The sequence below is a fragment of the Pelodiscus sinensis genome, chromosome 18 (genome assembly GCF_052426305.1).
Source record: "Pelodiscus sinensis isolate ZL-2025 chromosome 18, ASM5242630v1, whole genome shotgun sequence".
Lineage (NCBI taxonomy): Eukaryota > Metazoa > Chordata > Testudines > Trionychidae > Pelodiscus > Pelodiscus sinensis.
Window position 1 is genome coordinate 15,359,626 of NC_143069.1, and position 18,966 is coordinate 15,378,591.

The following is an 18,966-nucleotide window of genomic DNA, read 5'->3' on the forward strand; positions in this document are numbered from 1 at the left end:
ATGGCAGGAGACAAATCGCTTGATCATTGTCTTTGGTCAACCCTCTTTGGGGCACCTGGTGCTGGCCACTGTCAGCAGACAGGCTACCCAGTACTGCCGTTCTTACGTTAGGGTTCTTGGTTGGGGCACAGGGCAGAGCCCATCGGTTCAGAGCTGCTAAGAGCAGAGTTATTTGCACTTACGTCCCAGCCAGACTCCCTCGTATCCCCTAACACAGGGCTGGGGGGATCCTTTTTTGGGTCGGGGGCCACAGAGAAATCCGTCGGGCCTTGTAGGAGTTGGGCGGCAGGAGTGGAGCTTAGTGCCTACGGGGTCAAGGGAAACAGAGAGGGCACCATGTCCACAGGGCCGGGGTGCCATTTTCCCTAGGACCTCCGGGGGGGTGGGGGAGGGGGAGTGTGTCTATGGTCTAGGAGCCAGGGCCAACCAAAGATGAATCCGACCCAGGCTCTGGTACATCTCTGCAGCGCTGCCGGCCGGTTCCCCCACCTCTTGGTCCTCAACCCAACTAGACCCGCTTCCCGACGGCTGGTTGCCCCCGGCCAGCCCCGCTCCCTCCAGCCCCCTCCCAGCCAGCCCTGCTTCCCGGCGGCCGGTTCCCCCCCACCCCCTCTCTTCCAGCCAGTCCCGCCCCCCCCCCCCCGGCCCCTGCTGTTCGGTATTTTTTTTAAACCATCTGGTAACCCTAGCAGGTGGGGGTGAAAAGTGCATGGAAATGCCTGCACAGGCGCGTCTGGGAATGAGATGCTGCTCTAACATCTCCGCCTCTGTTCACTTCCAGCCCCTGCCTCGTGGCGCTGGCCCCCCCGTGGCCTGGGCAGGCCCCCCAGGCGCACCATGGCCCGGCATAGCATAGCAAGCTGCAGAAGCACGTCCTGAGCCTATACAGGCAGTTCCTGCGCACCGGCCGGGAGAAGCCGGGATTCCTGCCTCGCATCCAGGCCGAGTTCCGGAAGAACGCCAGCATCCCCCGGGCCGACGTGATGCACATCGAGTATCTGCTCCGCCGTGGCCAGAGGCAGCTGGCGCAGCTCCGAGACGCGAACACCAAACAGATGGGCACCTTTGTCCAAGCCAAACCGGAGGAGCAGTGACCCCTGCTGGTTGGCGCAAGCGTCTGTCTTGTACTGGGACGGTTGGGGGTGAATTCACAGATCAGCCTTCCTGGTTCTCACATCCCTGTGCACCCCTCGTGTCCAAACACAGGTGCCTGGCTTGGCATTTGCTGAGCTAAGGTGTCTTTATTGGCAGCCAAGCTTTTAAACAGTTCAGGTGTGGATGGGTGATCTGGAGGAGATGCTCTTGTTTCCAGGACCTGGTACACAATTCATTCTACCCCTGCTGGCTCCTCTCTTCGGGTATGTCTACACTACAGCGCTAGTTCGAACTAAGCTAATTCGAACTAACGCGTCTAGAACTAAAAACTAGTTTTGCTAATTCGAACTAGCAAGTCCACATTGAGTGGACTCTGAACAGGGCTTAAGGATGGCCGGAAGCAGTGCCAGCAGGGCATCAGAGGAGGACTTAGAGCGTGGAGATGCAGTCTCAGGCTAGCCGAGGGCTGCGCTTAAAGGGTCCCGACCCCCACCCCGGACAGACAGTTCTAAGGGGTGCCCCGCTTGAAAACCAGTCCTGGCTTGGAGTGCCCGGAGTACCCACACTGGGCACATCACACCACTCAGCCATCAGCCCGGCTGCACTTGCCGCAGGCTGCCATCTGGGTAGAGGGGGTAATCGGGGGGCTGCAGGAGAGCTTCCACCACCAGAAGCCTGCAGAGCCAGCCCAGTCCTCCCCATCGGGGGCTCGTACCCCATTCCTCCCTCACCTCCTTCCACTTACCCTTCCCTAGCCCCCCTTCTTATTGATGTACAAAATAAAGATAACGTTTCTTCCAACATTGACTCTGTCTTTATTGAACAAAACTGGGGGAGACTGGGAAAAGGAGGTGGGAGAGGGGAAGATTAAGGCTGGGAGAGGGGAGGGCAACTAACATGATAAGGGGTTGGGAACAGGTCCCAGATGAAGAGAGGCTACAGAGACTGGGACTGTTCAGCTTAGAAAAGAGGAGACGGAGGGGGGACAGGATAGAGGTCTCTAAAAGGAGGGGTTGGGTGGAGAGGGTGCATTCCGAAAAGTTCTTCATGAGTTCCCATAAAGACGGACTAGAGGACACCAAAGGAAAGGACTGGGTAGCAGGCTTGAAACTAGTAAGAGAAAGTTGTTCTTCACAAAGCAAATAGTTAACCGGTGGAACTCCTTGCTGCAGGAGGCTGTGAAGGCTACAACTAGAACAGAGTTTAAAGGGAAGTGAGATCAAGTCATGGAGGTTGGGTCCATGGAGTAGTCTTAGCCAGGGGGTAGGAGTGGTGTCCCTGCCCAAAGTTTGTGCAAGGCTGGAGAGGGATGGCACGAGACAAATGGCTTGGTAACTGTCTTTGGTCCATCCCCTCCACGGTCCCTAGGGTTGGCCGCTGTCGGCAGACAGGCTACTGGGCTAGATGGACCTTTGGTCTGACCCAGGACGGCCATTGTAAGCTCAGGGCTCAGGGTCGGGGGTCTCAGTGGACCCCCTTGATTTTCATGCAAACCTGCTCCTGGGTGGCCAGGCTGGCAGCTCTCCTGCCCTAGATGGCCACTTTCCTGTGCCTAGTGCGGAGATCGTGGACGAGGTCCACGATGTCCGCACTAGCCCAGGAATGTACCCGCCTCTTGCGGTCCCGGGCAAGCTTCCGGGAGCCGCCAGCCTGGTCCCGGGAAGAGGGGGTGGGCTGGGGGACATCGGGTGGGTGGCTCTGTGCCGTGCCAGGTGCAGGGTCTGCTGGCTGGGTGCTAGCAGGCTTGCACCTGGCACGGGCACCGTAGCCAGCCCGTGCCCCTTTAAGGGGTCCGGGGCCGGGAGGGGGGCATAGAGTTTCCCTGGTGTTGGCCAGAGTGGCCACCAGGGAAACCTGGGGAGGGCTAGCCTCCCACTCGTTCGAATTAAGGGGCTACACAGCCCTTAATTCGAACTAGTAAGTTCGAACTAGGCTTAAGCCTCGTAAAATGAGGTTTTCCTAGTTCGAACTAAGCGCTCCGCTAGTTCGATTCAAATTCGAACTAGCGGAGCGCTAGTGTAGTGGCTATGAATGTTAGTTCGAACTAACGTCCGTTAGTTCGAACTAACATTGTAGTGTAGACATACCCTTCCATCCTTAGCCAAAGAGGAACAAGCCAGTTAGCCCAGGGAAATAAAAGAAAGGGAGAGCGGTGACGGAAAACCCTGTGTCTGTCATTTTTTCAAATGATCTATCTTGCCTAAAAGCCTGTCAGGGATTGGGCTCTGTTGCAGGAGGTGCTGGCGAAACACTCCGTGGATTTGGGTGCTACAATTCCTGAGTGTCGTCCGCCTTCCTGCCCCCTCCCCCCACCGAAGCGCTTTAGAAGGCTCACAAAGGACAGAGACCTGCCTTTTGAAAATCCGACTCCCCACCGGTGTCTCAAGACAGGCGGCTCTCTCTCGCCAAAAACGGAGGCAGCAGCGTGGGATGACAGGCAGCCAGGTCGCAAGGGGAGGTGCTTTTTAGACCAGTTCCCTCCTGGCACTCCGTACTGCTGCCTCTGTATCAGAGGCAGCAGCACAAGCTGGCAGCAGCCCTTGCCTGGGGGCTGGGTCTGAGCTTCTGGACCTGGTGCAAACTGGAACTGAGCGAGGCTGCCTGCCTGCCTGGCTCCTAACACACTGTAAATGCAGAGCCGCAGAGGGGGTAGGTCCCGCACCCAGCGCGAGCCAGGACTGAGACAGCTGGCCCCTGGGGACTATCGAAAAGTCAAGTAACCGATAAGAAATCATGAGGTTAATTGACTACTCAGTGAATATCTAACGTCCCTAATCCCTTTTCATAGTTCCCCTCTGGACTCTCTCTCCTAAAGCATGGCCCTGAGATCTGGACACAGTGCTCCAGCTGAGGCCTCCTCCGTGCCAAATAGCTAGGAGAGTGACCTCCCATGTCTGCCGTACGTCTCCTACCACGCCCCAGGGCTATGCCCTCTTACTGAAGGGCTTTGTGTCTGAGATCGCTTCTCTCCTAGGCTACGTCTACGCAACGAGTTTTTTTGGCAACAAATATGCTAACGAGGGACTCTATGACACGCAATGTCATTTGCATATTTTCTGCCGATCCGTTTTTGTGCTCGGGGTTTGTGCGCAAAACCAAGCCGTGTGGATGTTTACTTTTTGTGCAAAAAACCCCCTTTTCCCACAAGATCCCTATTTCTGCAAAAAGGCCGACCGATCTTGTGCAAAAAGTGGCTTTTGCCTAAAAAGAAAACATCCACATGGCTTGTTTTTGTGTGTTCTTGCGAAAAAACTTGTGGCGCGTCTACACTCTACGTGTGTTCTTGCAGAAGTAAATTTGCAGTAAAGCATCAGAGAACAGGGCTCCTTGCACAGGAGTTATTCCTCTCCCGACGATGACTAAGCCCCCTTTGTGCAAGAGCCGTTGTGCAAGAAGGCAGCGTGGACGGGCACCAGGGGCTTCTTGAGCAAGACACTTTTATGGCTAAAATGACCATCAGAGCTTTCTTGCACAAGAGAGCGTTCACACTGCCATGGACGCTCTTGTGCAAAAGCCCATGGCAGGGTGGAGGCACTCTTGCACGAGACCTTTTGCGCAAGAACTCCGGCGTGAAACAGCTCTCGTGCAAGAAGCCTGCAGTGTAGGGCAGGGAGCAGCCTATGAGGGAGGGGGAGGGACCCCTAGTAATGGCTCAAACTTCCCAGGGGGGTGGCCAGAGGCAGGACATTTGCCTGGCAGGGTGGGGGGGGGGCGGTGACCTCACAGGGGCTTTGGGCAGCCCTCAGCATATAAGGCAAAGGGCAGGTGGGGAGGTGGTGACCTCACAGAGGGACCCACATCTCAGGCTGATAAAAGCGGGGGGCGGGCCCAGGGGACTTTGGAGACCCCCGGTTGCTTTAGCTCTGGTGCGTCTCCTCCTCACGGTTCGTTCGCGTTCTGTGAGTTCCACATCCCGACACCTTTGTGACGAAGGTAAGAGCCCCCAGGGGTTGGATCCCGCCCGGGGCCGGCTGGGTTCCAGGCAGGCCCAGCCCTCGGTCAAGGGCCAGAAGGTGATTCCTCACCTGGGCTGCGTCCTTAGCGCCACTGGGGCTTTCTCCTGGTTGGTTTCCCTTTTCCTACATCCCCCCACATTTCTGCTCTGTTCTTGCCTCCTCTGTGACCTTCCCTTGCTGCCTCCCCCAGCTTGGGACCCAACAGACTAGCTGAAGGACGGGGGGTGGTTTGCAGGAGCCGTGGGGTGGGGGAGGCAGCCCCCATTGTGGGGACTGGGGAGGTGGGGCTGGAACAAGTCTATGCCGGTGTCTTTGGGGAGAACGCTCCACCCCCCACACCTTAGATTCTCCCCTGATTGGCCAAGAAGGGGCTGTTGATGGGCAGGAGACTCGTGGAATGAGGAGTAACGGTAGTTTGAACTAGGAAGCCTAGTTCGAACTACCTAGTTCGTGCCCCGTGTAGCCGCGCTGCACGGGGTTCGAACGAGCGGGGTTTTAAAAATGGCGGCTCCCCGCTTATGCAAATGAAGCCCAGGAAATTCAAATCCCGGGCTTCATTTGCAAGTGCGGTATGCCTACATTACCCTCCTAGTTCGAACTAGCGGGGTAGTGTAGACATACCCTCAGGTCCTTGCAGTGCCTGTGCAAGACCGAACCGATAAGCAAGGGGCCATTTGGGGGCTGGGGGCAGTCGCTCTGGGGAGCTGGAACCCCTGGATTTCGTTCATCAGGCTGCGCCCCAAGCTCCCCTTTGCTCCCCTCATTTGCAGCATGGCCAAACGTTTTCGGCTGTGGTTCAAGAAAGCCCTGAAGATGGCCCCAGGGCCGGTGGGGAGCAGCTTCTCCGTCCCCGCGGGCGGGGAAGCTGGATCCCACCAGCTCGGGGCGACTCGCCCACCGGCCAGACCCCCCCGGACCTGGCTCCAGAGGCGGCTGGGCAGGCGGGACCCAGCCCAGCGGGGGAGCCGGGTAGGGTGGCTCCGGGGCCTCCTCTGTGGAGAGAAACACCTGCCCCGGGAGCCCAGCCCCCATTACCACCAGGGGGCATCGCCCTGCCCGGCCCCCGGGGACCTGCCAGTCTCCGGGAGCCCCCAGCCCGTCGCTCCCCGCACCAGCCCCTGCAGCTGTGGGTCCAGATCCGTCAGCAGCAGCGCCTGGGCCTCCAGCTGCAGCCGGGCCACCTCCTGCAGCCGCTCAGACCCAGGTGAGGGGCCGTGAACACGCTGGGCCCAGGGGCTAACCCAGTACCCGGGGGGGGAGGGGCAGCCCCAGTGTCTGCCCCGCACCCAGGGCAATGGATGGGGGCGGGGCTGCTTGGCTCTCTTGTTCCTGGTGGGGGCTCTGCTGAGAGCATTGGCAGATGTGAGGGTGGAAGGGGGATGGGTCCCTGCGAGGGGCGTGTGGGGCCCAACCTGCCCTGGGTCCCTGACATGGGGGCGCGTGACCCCTGCTGGCCGCTGGAGTCACCCTGGTCCCTTCCCTCCCGCACAGAGCCCCCCTGCGCCTCGGCGGAGCGCTGCCAGGAGCGGGTGGACTCCCGGGTGGAGGAAGGGGCCATCTACGACATCGAAGAGCAGCTCCACACCCGGGACACGGTAGGAACCTTCTCCACACGGGGGGGACCCGAGATTGTCCGGCCCCTTCCCAGCACGTCCCCCCCTCCGGGAGGGGCTTGTCCCTGGGGATCCCCCTGGGGCCCCTTCTCCTGCATGGCCTGGGCCCCCCAAGCTGGGGGCTCTTGTCATGCACCAGCTGGGCCCCCACAAGCCTGAGGCAGCAGTTGGGGGGGAGTGCGGGTGCTTGGACAACCAGCAGCTCCCACCTCCACTCCTGGGAGACCTGAGCCCTGCAGCTGTCCGTGGGGGCCAGGCAGGCCCCAGGCTCACAGACTCTCTCTGGGGTGCAGAGCCCAGCCGCCCTGCAGCGGTTCCTCTTGGCCATCCCCCTCGCCTGTCTCGCTGCCCTCCAAAGGGGCGAGGACACCCTGGCGCCGCGCTGCTGCAAGGACACCATGATGGCCAGGATCGTTGTAAGCGAGTCGCGGCAGCCGGGAGGAGGGAAGGGGATACGTGGGGTGGACAGGGGTCTGCCTGGGCCATGGCGGCGGGTGGGGGTGCTGGAAACGGGATGGGTGGAGCCAGGAGGGCTGGAGGTGGACATGGGGAGGGGTGGGTGGGGATGCTGGAGGAGGGAGGGACACAGAAATGGGGCAGGTCTGGGGTGCCGGACAGGAAGGGGGATTCGGGACAGGGAGGGGTCTCCCCGGGCCATGGGGGGCTGGAAGGCAGCCGAGCGGGCTGCTGGGGATGCGCCTGGGGAGCAGGGATGAGGAGGTTCAGAGGCTGGTCACCAGGGCAGTGAGGGGCAGGAGACGGCCTGGGGACAAGGATTGAGCTGGTCCCGGTTTGGGAGGGAGGTGCTGGGAGGGGCCCTGTGCCGGGCAGGGGGGCTACAGGGCAGCGGGAGGCAGTGGGGTTGGATCCTGCTGGGTGGGGGCGCTGGCCGTGTGAGCGTCTCTTGGGGGCCCAGCCTCACATGCCCCTTTGTCCCCTTGGGTCTCACAGGAGATCATGGAGGACTCGCCCCCCCCGCTGGTCTTGGCCGACTGCCTCAACGCCGCCTGCAGCCTCAGGTACCGACCCCCCCCCCCCCGCCGACTCCCCCCAGAGCAGATCCCCTGGCCAGGGAGTGGGAAAGTCTCTGTCTCCTGCTGCTGAATTAACAGTCTCTGCCCCTCTCTCCTGCCAGCACCTTGCAGCCTCCCCTGCGGGCCCAGCTCCTGAGCCCCCTGCTGACGGCAGCCGTGGGACAGACAGTGTCTGGGGACTGGCAGCAGGAGCCCATCCACACTCAGGTACGTCCCTCCGGGCCCTGCTCCCGGGCTGGGCTGGAGCTCCAGAGAGGAGTGGGGGGGGGGGTGCAGAGGGAGGGAAGAAGCTGCAGGTTTGGATCCTTCCCTCCAGGGTTCCCGTTGCTCTCCCGGGGGGCCCGTCCCTTCCATGCCCAGCCTGGGCTCCTCCCTGCTCTGCGAGGCGGCTCAGACCCTGCTCTAGGCTGGACCCCGGAGCCAGCGGGTGGCCTGGATCCCCCAACCCCCCTCTGACCCAGGGCTCCCCCTTGTCTTGCAGCAGTTCATCCGGGCCCTTCCCTACGACCTCCAGGCCCTACTGGCGAGCCTCCTCGCCGAGTCCCCAGACACCGCCCGGCTGCAGCTCATAATGGAGGTGAGCCCCGTGGGGGGGACGGGGCCATTGTCCCTGCTTCCTCGGGGGGGGGCCGAGAGAGGAGCAGTGTCAGTGGCTGGGGGGGGCACAGTCCGAGAGGAGCCCCAGGCTCTGCCCAGAACCGGCACCTCCCTACGGGTCCTGACCTGCCTCTTTCCCCCCCAGCACCTGAGCCCGTGGCTGGAGTCCCGCCTGCCCCAGGAGCGAGCCAGGGCCCTTGGCAGCACCACGGCCCTGCTGGGAGTCGCCACCACCCTCCCGGGGTTTGACGTAAGTGACCTCGGAGCCGGGGGGTCTGGGGCTGCAGGGCGCGGGGCTGGGAGCGTCCCCGGGAGGCAGAGGCAGGGCCGGGAATGGGCCGGGAATGGGCCGGGAATGGGCCGCGTTCTCCTTTCCCCGGGGAGGGGCGACCCTGGGCCCTTCAGGGGGGCTCTTGAGGGACTGGGCCTGGGGACTGGGGAGTGGCCGTCAGTGGATCCCCTTGTTCCACCCCCGGAGTGACCCTTCAGTCGGGGCCATTGCTCAGGGTTGTCTCCTCGCAAGGCCGGCCCCGCCCCGCCCTGCCCCGGGAGGTGTCTCTGTCCGTCCCCCGAGCTCAGACCCGCCTCGGCGGCCGTTTGCATGGGACGTGCAGCCCCAGGATGCTGAGGGACCCCCCCTCTTCTCTCCCCTCAGAACTCCGCCGACTGGCCGAGGATGGGTCACCACGTGGCCCAGCTGGGCCTTTTTATTTCGGACCCATCCGAAGACGTCAGCCGGCTGGCCCGGGAGGGGGTGCACAGCCTATATCAACTCCTCCTGCACCACAGGGGTAAGGAACCCAGCCGGGACCTGGGCCCCAGGGACACCCTGAGGGTGCCGGCGGCGGGGGGAGGGGACCCAGCCCCTTTCCCCCAGACTGGCCCAAGGGGGGATGCGTCCCTCTGTGTTCCCCTTCTGCCCCCTGTGCCCCTCCATTTGCCCAGGGATGCCTGCAGGGACCCGTGGGAGGGGAAGGGCTCAGACCTGCCAGCAGAATGACCCTGTTGTGTCTCTTGCAGGCCTCAACATCCACCAGGCAGAGGACCTGTGGTGCAGACACTACTACAAAGAAAGATGGGTCCTGGCTCACAGCAACAGCGTGAGGGTGGGAGAGGTAAGGACGCGCTGCCAGGGCAGGGCAGGGCTCGGGGGTGGGGCTGGCTGGGGCCCTCGTGGGGGTAGGAGGGTCTTGGGGGCAGGAGGAAGCTGTGACCTGGGGCAGGGGTTGGGGTGCCGGGTGAGGAGAGCGTCTGGGTGCAGGGTCTGGAAGGGAGTTTGGGGGAGGAGGAAGCTGTTTTAGCCCCAGGAGTTGGGGCCGGGCTCTGGGCCGTCAGCTGAAACCTCCTGTGCTCTTGATTCCAGGTCTTTGGGCAGCTCTTCACAGCAGAGCAGGAGAACTGCTTTTTGGACAAGGCTCTGCTCGCTGCCCGCTCCCCCCTGCGGCGCCACAGCCAGGCCGGGCTGGTCCTGGCCCACGCCCTGCATGGGCAGGCCCATCAGCTCCTGGAATACATGGTGAGCAGCCGGAGCAGATCAGGAGAGTGGGGCAGGGCCAGGGTGTCCTTCCCATCCCCTCAGGGAGTCCCCCGCCCCTTTCCTCAGGCTGCCCCCACCCCACGTCCCTGCTGGCAGAATCCCTCCTGCCCCTGCGAGCGTCCCTGGGGGTGGGGGAGGCTCTGAACACAGAAACTGTCCTAGGAGGCGGGAGGGGGCCGAGGTGTCAGGAGCTCTGGGGGGGGGGGGTCAGGAGCTCACCCTGTGGGCCTGACGGGGGGTGACCAGAGAGCAGGGGGAGGAGGGTGGAAATGCTGGGGGGCCAGTTCCCCTGAGTCCCCAGGGATGAATGTGACGGATTCTGCTTCCCTTGCAGCAGGAAGACACCCAGTGAGAGCAGCAAGAGCTGAGGAGCCAGCAGCCCCCTCCCCCCAACCCTCCCAATTGTATTGAATTGTATTTACATTCTCATTAAACAATGTTTCAAAAAACATTTGGATCAGGCTTGGTCAATAATTTGTAATGGGGGGGCCATTTTGGCAACTGATCAAGGGCCACATTTCTACCGAGGGCTTTGGGGTCTGGGACGGGGTGGTTGGGTGCAGAAGGGAGCTTAGGGGTGGAGCCTGGGTGCAGGGGGGGGGTATGATCTGGGGCGGTGGATAGGGGTGCAGGGTCCAGGAGGGGGTATGGGCGCAGGAGAGGACTCTGGCCTGGGGGAGGGGCTCTAGAGGGGTGCAGGGTCAGGGAGGGAGCTGTGACCTGGGTGAAGGGGGAGCAGAAGGTTTGGGGGAGGGGGTGCGGGTGCCAGAGAGGAGTCTGGCCTGGGGGAGGGGTGTCGGGGGGGTGCAGGGTCAGGGAGGGAGCTGTGACCTGGGTGAAGGGGGAGCAGAGGGTTTGGGGGAGGGGTGCGGGTGCCAGAGAGGAGTCTGGCCTGGGGGAGGGGTGTCGGGGGGTGCAGGGTCAGGGAGGGAGCTGTGATCTGAGGGAATGGGGGACGCAGGTTCAGGTGGTCGCCTGGGACAGGCAGTCGGGGAGGGGACGTGGGCGCCAGGGGCAGGCTCTGGCTGCGGAGGTGCCTACCTAGGCAGCTGCGTATGGGGGAGCCCGACTGTCACCTGAGGGGATGGGGGAGCTCAATTTTCAACTGTGGGGAATGGAGGAAATACTGTGGAGTGGAGGGAGCGAGATGGGGGGGGCTGAATTGTTCCCGGAGGGGAGATCTCCCTGGCTTGGGGGGGGGGGGGCGTTTCCAGCAAAGCCCTCACATAAGAGGGGGACAGACGGGGGGAGGGAGAGGACGGGGATGGGCAGGGCAGGTGGAAATGGGGAGGGGCAGGAGAAGGGAAGGGGGAGGAGATGGAGGAGAGCAGGGGATAGGAGTGGGGGCGGGGATGAGGAGCAGGACAGAGGCAGGGCAGTGGTGGTGATGGCTGAGCGATGAGAACAGCTCGCAGGGAGCTTAAAGCCAGCAGATGCTTTTCGGCAGAGTTGCCATTTGCCCTGGCGGCTTTGCCAGAATAGCTGTGCCAGCGGGGGGGGGGGGGGAGGGAGGGGCGGGGGGGGGGGCTTTTGCCACACACCCAAGCCAAGCCAGCTGTGGCGGCAAAGCCTTGTGATGTAACCTAAGCCCTTGGCAAGGTCGGGATCAACCTGCTCTGACAATTTCTCGGACCGGCGGGATGAGAAACAAGGATCGTGCAGGGAGATGGGGATGACTAGGAAGCGAATCCAGGTGTGGGGGGAATATCCTGGGTTGGAGGGTCAGTCGATACCCCCCCCCTGCCACTGTCTGCCGGGGCTCTGCCCGCAAGATGGAACCAACAGCTGAGTTTGCTTTTATGCCCCGTCGTGGGCACAAAAGGCCCAGAGCAGCCTCCTGCTATCTTGGAGGAAAGGGGCCAAAGTTCAGGAAGCAGGTGCCAGGCTGGGCTGGAATCCGCGAGCTCCGCTTTTGCTTTGCCCTTCCTGGAAGCTGGGCTGCAGGTGAGTGGCGGTTTCATCTCTGCTCTTGTGGTGTTTCTTGTGGGTTCCGAGTGTGGATCTGAGAGGGGCTGCGCAGGGGCAGTGTCATGAACGAGCTGTAAGCGTTACAGCCCCTTCTGCGCAGGCTGGCTCCAGCCTCCCGTCTGTCTCCAAGCCCTGGGGGAGAGGCGGGAGGCCAGCAGCATGGCCTAGTGGAGGGGGCAGGGGGTTGGGTGTAAGAACTCCCGGGTTCTAATCTAATGCCACCTAGTGACTAAGGCACAGAGTTGTGTGTTAGACCCTTGCTCCTCAATTCTGCGCTCACTCTCACGCTGGTGACCTTGGAGAGGCCTTTCAGGTCTCCCTTTCCCTGTCCATCAAAGGCAGGCAAGTGCGATGTAATGCCCTGGAGCAAGTGCTTTGGGACGTGTCGCACAAGTGTGCCTGGCTCACAAGCGTGTCAGCACAGCTGTGTAAAAGCGTGACGAAGGCTTTGAGATTGATGCCAAAGGCTTGTGAGGCTGTGGCTGGCCAAGTGACAGGGAAATGAAAGGTCGGAGTTTGGTCGGTTAGATTTTATGGTAATACACTGAGACGAAGCACTTTGGGCGTATATACGATAATGTCTTTCCAAGTGCGTTAGTTCAAGCCGTGTCCTAGGAGCCAAGAGGTGAGACAAACATGCTTGGTCCTGTCTCGGTGCAGGGGTGGACTAGATCAGTGCTTCTCGACCAGTGGTACGAGTCCCCTTAAAGGTACTCAAGAGATGTCTGGGGGACACGTCAACACAACTGAAATTTGGCGAAAACTGAATTTTTGTTTTCAGTTTGACAGCGCTTTATTCTTTTTGTACCTTTTACACCCAAAAATGCCATCGCCCGCCCGGCTACAATTCAGTTGTTTAAACAAATGTGTTGCAACGGTTCAAAAAAATTGTGTGTGTCTGAAAACTGTAGGTACTGGGGGTACTTACACATTTTTTTTTAAAGGGGGTACATTATAAAAAAAGTTTGCGAAACACTGGACCTATCATGGTCCCTTCCACTCAGACTTTTCTATGATTCTGTGAAAGGCTGGGTGATAATTTTCAGAAGGGGGCCACTTAATGGATTTTGGTATGGGGTCATAGGCCGGCTCCACCCACAGAAGGGGCGGAGCCTGAGGCAGAAAGGGCGGTGTTGTGGACTAGCCCACCCTCAGAGTTCTCCGTGGCTGAGGCTTTCAATTAAAAGCACAGAAAAGAGCTCACAGATTTGCCACTACTGGCAGCTGTCCAGCGTGGCTACAGCTTTTTAAAGGGCTCGTGGCTCCCGCCCCTGCCGTAACCCTGAGCCGTGAATCATTTAAAATTGGATCCTGCTGCCTGAGTCACCACTTAGAATTCGGCGGCATGGGCAGCAGGATCTAAACACAAAGTGGCCAGATCACAGTGTTTGGTAGGTTGCATCTTACCCAGCCCTGTTCTCTGAGCTGGTTTCGAATCCTCCGTGTCCTCCTTATGGTCTGACAGCTGCAGATTTACTGCCTGTCTCTCCTCTTGTGGCCCAGCCTAGCCGCAGCTAATGGACTAACTCAGGTTAGCATCACCTGCCCTGTCTTGGTGACTCTTCACAGCTGAACGGCCTATAAGGCACCGTGCTGGTCTTCTGATCTCTTGGTGACTCCTCTGCCTTCTGTTTATTTCTTTCTCCCTAGCTGGCCGATTGAGTCAAACCCTGTCAGTACATGAAGGCCCCAGGAATTACAAGTGCAATGGTCTCCCATGTCCAAGGTAATCAGCTGGCTAGTAATGGATGGGCTGCTTAGTTATCAGGTTAGGCTGCACAAGCCAGGTCTATGGGACCCCATGGCCAGCTCGCACCTGGTTCACAGGGAGGCAGCTGTACTAATCTGAAATGGCTGGAGGACACCACCATCATTAGGCTCCAGAGTTACAGCACTCGCTCTTCTTGGAGCTACATGTCTGTGGCAGGCAGCACAGCTTAGCAGCTCATTGGGACGTCTTCTTTTTAGTTGTGAGATCTGGGCACTTTAGAATGGCTGTAGCTATTTAGCAAAGGTGCACAGCTATAGGCATGGGGGTTTCCAGCTTTATTCACCTAGGTGGCTGATTCCAGGAAGCAAGGGTGTGTGTGTGGGGGGGGGGGGGGGGGAGTCCTGTACAGAGGGTTCCCTGGCCCCTCTGCTTCCATGGCTGTGTAACTGCCACCAGGTGGATTAGAACCTGGGACTTTTGGAGCTTAGGGCAGGAGCTGCTACAGCTTGAGTTATAAGCCAGTTGCCTCTCAGCATAAGCTGAAGAGCTCCCTTGTAATAATTGCTTGCTGGACGTGGTCTCAGTGCCACTCCATAGGATAGTGACCCACATCAGGTGTGTGGGTTACAGCTGCAGGCCTGCTCCCAGCATGCGGATCTGCTCTCTGGGTGGCGTCTATAACTCTGTGGCTGCAGCCCTGCTCCCAGGACTGGATCTGCTCTCTGCCCATAGGCGTGCGCAGCACATTTCATTAGGGTGTGCACCCAAAGAATGTTTTTAAATGTACTCTTTGACCCCCCTGACCCCCATTAGCCACGCCTCTGGAGGTAAGACTTTCAGGGCAATATGGACACATGACCAGAAATAAAAGGTGTCATGTGACCTCCCCCCCCAAGGACTTTTCCCACCATCCTTTTACCAATAGGGATTAGTTTGGCCCTCACCAAACCCCCCTCATGCAACGATCCTGCAATTGCATTAACCCAACGTGTGTGACATTAACTCGGGGGGTGGGGAGGCTGGGGGAAGTGTTCCCTCTAAGAGTTTCCTCCCATGAGCACAATACATTTTGTGTTGTGCACCAGTACTGAGTTTGTGGCTTGTTTGGATGTGTCAGTGTGGCACCTAGTTATTAATAAATATCTTAGTAACCACTTACCTTTCCCCTCTGCTGCCCTGTCTCCTTCCCTTCCTCCATCAGCTCCCCTGGTGCCTGCTGCCCCCCAATCCCTCACCCACCTCTGCTGCCCTGACTCCTGCCCTTCTCACTGCCCTCGGCCTTCCCGAGACCTGGCCCCTCCAGCAGCCTTTCTCTCTCCCCCTGTGCCCACTCCTCCAGTAGCCCCACTCTGACCATGTGAGCTACCCCTCCTCCTCCCCTTTCCTAACACCCCCCTCTACACACCTGTCCTGCCTCTCTCCTCTGGTGCTGGTCCCTCCCCTGCAGGTGTCTGCCCTTCTGCTTCACCCCCCGGACTCCCCTGGCACCTGCACCTTCCCTTACCCTTGCACCCTCTTGGTGCCTCCCCCTTCCCTCACTGCCCCTGCCCACTTTGCCCACTCCCTCACCACCCTCTGCCCCCGTTCCCCTCATGCCCCTGTGCCTTTACACGTGCCTTGCTCCATCCCCGCCTTCCTCATGCCCACCCCTTCTTTCAAGCCTTTTCCCAGCACCTCCCCTTCTCCCCTCTAGCCCCCAAAGCCCTTCCCCTCTCCTCTCCTAGCATCATCCTGCCCCCCCCCCCCCACTGACACCTACCCTTCTGCCCTTTTCCTCATTGTCTCCACTTGGCCCCCTGGGCATTTGTCTGTCTCCTACACACTGTCCCTTAGTGCCTTCCCCTTTCATCTCCTGACCTGCCACAAACCCCCACCCCGCAGACTCAGGTTCCCAAAGTTCTGGCAGTCCCCATCACTTGGTGCCTGCGCCGGGTCTGACTCGTAGGGTTGCCAGGTAGACCCTCCCCCCAAAAACGGACACACTTGATCCTGGGCAGGGGGGAGGGAGGAAGAGGGACTGGCTGGGGGGGGGGGGGCAGAAACTGGCTGGAAGGAAGAGGGGATGGGAAGTAGCTCTGGGGGGGAGGGGCCAGATCCTGACCCTGGCCCCCCCTTCTCCCTCCCCGAGGCCAGTCATGCTGCCCCTGACCCCCCCTTCCTCCCTGAGGCCAGTCGCACTGCCCCCGATCCTGACCCCGGCCTCCCCTTCTCCCTCCCCGAGGCCAGCCCTGCTCCCCAGCTCAGTGCGGGCCCCTGCTCTCTCCTTAGCTCAGTCCCACTCTGCCGACCCTGGCTCCCTCCTGGCTCCCTGCTCTGCCAGTCAGGCTGAACTGGGACTTTAGCCTCTCCCCGTTGTTCCTGGGGACTGTCAGTCTCAGGATCTTGATCTCTCATTTCCCCTGCCTTTCACTGAGTTTCAGTAAGGAGCTAGCGGCAATAATGCCTCTACTTTTTCCCCCACTCCTGTGCGGAATACATTTTGTTATGTGCACCAAGGCATGCACGGATGTGCACTGTTACGTCACGTGGAGTTTCACAGCATGGGAAGAAATCAGTGGAAATACAGAGAGCTTGAGTAGTTGCAAGTGTCCATTTTATTGCATAGCACGGAGCTAGCTAGAAAAAACCCAAACCAGCTGGGCTGACCCCCAGTGACCTAACGCAGTTACTATAACAACATGATCTATGTCTACACCCAGTACACCACATGCACCACCACTAGAAACACATGCTACCGGCTAGCAAACTGGGCAGCATTTGAATGTCTCCTGGCTGGCCGCCCAAGAGCTCAGCTTGCAGGGAACACTGGCTAACCGTCCCCTTCCACCTGGAGAAGGGAGAGACAGGAAAGCAGCAACAGAGCATCTGCCTGGGGGAAGCCCGAATCCCATGCAGGAGTGGAGCCCTGTTCCTTGTTCCAGGCCCTTGCTAGAGTCCCCTCCCGTAGCTGCAGCTATGGCCGGCAGTTTTAAAAGCGGACTTACGCTGGCCCTGCAACCCGAGCGACTCTGTCAGTGGGTGCTTATCACTCCATCACCTCGAGCTGTTTAACCAGCTTGTTTAACCAAGGAGGGAGGGAAAGGGAAACCTTTGGCCATTTGAGGGTTGCGTGCCAATGGAGGGAAAGGGGATGGATAAAAAGGGGCTGAGCACACGGTGCTGCCTCTTTTTAAACCCAGGCCCAAAGATGTCCTGGAATTCTGGGCCACTGGCCTGAAGGAGATGGTCAAACTGCCTGGCAGCTGGACTTTTGGAGTCTTGTTATTCCTGGGCTCCTGGTAGCGATGGCTCCCATTCCAGGGGATTCCTGCCAGGTAGTTTACCTCAGACAGCAGCTTTTATTCCCCCGTGTCACTTCTCCCAGTATCTGAGACTTTGGTCATGGGGATCAAGCATTTAACATGATTCCAAGAGGAACCGGATGGTTCATCTAGCGAGCCAGGCTCACCGATATTTGAGTAGTTAATAAAAATCCCTAGTTGCTGTGTGTAGGTCTAAAAAGGGAAGCTTAGTATCATTAGTCTTATTTTACAGACAGGGAATAACCTCTCCAACCTGTGGGAGAGGCAGGAATAGAACCCAGGTTTCCTGATACCACAGTCAGGGCTTTGTTACCAGGCTACATCCTGTACTAGAAAGGATGGGCCTGAAGCATGGGCCTGGTGTAAGGCCTGAGGCCTGAACCAAAGTAAGCAAGAGTTAGCTGAAGAGAAACAGGCAGGTCGTGTCAAAAGCAGACGGTTGCCTGAAAGTCTTGGGACTTAACCCTAACTGTCTTGCCTGGAAAGGTTGAAACCATAGACAAAAGGTCCTAGAAAGTCTCCAGGAATGCTAGAGAAGCAGGAAGCGAGTTGACAGGAGGCCAGGAAAGAAAATGGAAACAGAATTTGGGGTTTTGAATTGGAAGCAGTGATGTGCCTGTTGTTGTGTGATCATGCCTGGAAGATGTGAATTAAGCCAGGAACCTGGGCAAGCAGAATCCAGCGACTTTCTTGGCTAGGGAAAGACTAAATCTTGGAACAAGAGAGATGTGAGTAGAACAGGGAATTTTTAGTCAGACGCTACTAGGTTATTTTTTTTAGTTTGTTGGACTTCTTTTTGCTAAGCACATGTAACTATCCCCCTTTACCCTGGAACTCTTCAAACTGAATCCCAGGGAAGCAATTTTCTGTGTTTTAATCTTTCTTTTTTCAGTTTCTTTGTAACACCTAGCAACCAAGTAGATACGCTGGAGGGCAGTAGATATGCTGGAGGGCAGGGATAGGGTCCAGAGTGACCTAGACAGATTAGAGGATTGGGCCAAAAGAAATCTGATGAGGTTCAACAAGGACAAGTGCAGAGTCCTGCACTTGGGATGGAAGAATCCCGAGCATAGTTACAGGCTGGGGACCGACTGGCTAAGTAGCAGTTCAGCAGAAAAGGACCTGGGGGTTACAGTGGATGAGAAGCTGGATATGAGTCAACAGTGTGACCTTGTAGCCAAGAAACCTAATGGCATATTAGGGGGCATTAGGAGGAGCATTGCCAGCAGATCCAGAGAAGTGATTATTCCCCTTCATTCGGCTCTGGTGAGGCCACATCTGGCGTATTGTGTCCAGTTCTGGGGCCCCCACTATAGAAAGGATGTGGACGCATTGGAGAGGGTCCAGCGGAGGGCGACCAAAATGATTAGGGGGCTGGAGCGCATGACCTATGAGGAGAGGCTGAGGGATTTGGGTTTGTTTAGTCTGCAGAAGAGAAGAGCGAGGGGGGTTTGATAGCAGCCTTCAACTTCCTGAAGGGAGGTTCCAAAGAGGATGGAGAGAGGCTGTTCACAGTAGTGACGGATGGCAGAACAAGGAGAAATGGTCTCAAGTTACAATGGGGAAGGTCTAGGTTGGATATTAGGAAAAACTATTTCACTAGGAGGGTAGGGAAACACTGAGATGGGTTCCCTAGGTAGGTGGTGGAATCTGCATCCCTAGAGGTTTTTAAGTCTTGGCTTGACAAAGCCCTGGATGGGTTGATTTAGTTGGGATAGGTTCTGCCTTGGGCAGGGGCTGGACTTGATGACTCCTGAGGTCTCTTCCAGCTCTATGGTTCTATGATTCTAAGTAATGTTTCACCAAGTGTATTTGTTTTGTTAATAGACGTCACATTTTTAAAACCATGATCTGATTCCTGCATCCTAGAGGGCGGAAGGTTCTGTATGCACGTGCCTAAGACAGCAAGCCATACTTCTAGGAGAAATTACAGGTTTTCAAGCTCTCTCTGGAGGGAGTGTCAAGGACAAGGAAGGTACCCCACAGGAGGGAATTCTGAAATGCGCCTGTCTGGTTCTCAAAGGGGTTTGTGCATTTGGATGATGGCAGCAACACCAACACAAGCCTCCAGTGGCAGGGTTTTGCCTATGTCACTAAGCTAGGGGGAAAGGTAGATACATTGGACGGTAGGGTATATGGTGCAGAGTGTCCAA

At 58.6% G+C, this 18,966-nt stretch overlaps 1 protein-coding gene across 1 annotated transcript in view; it reads left to right on the forward strand.

Moving 5' to 3' along the window:
• The window catches only part of LOC142823356 (uncharacterized), a 192,327-nt gene that overhangs the window by 159,111 nt on the left and 14,250 nt on the right, over positions 1-18,966 (forward strand). The window contains exons 4-5 of the mRNA XM_089770408.1: positions 7,616-7,683; positions 7,800-7,905. Coding sequence (XP_089626534.1) covers positions 7,616-7,683; positions 7,800-7,905 — 174 coding nt within the window. The remainder of the gene's footprint in view (positions 1-7,615; positions 7,684-7,799; positions 7,906-18,966) is intronic.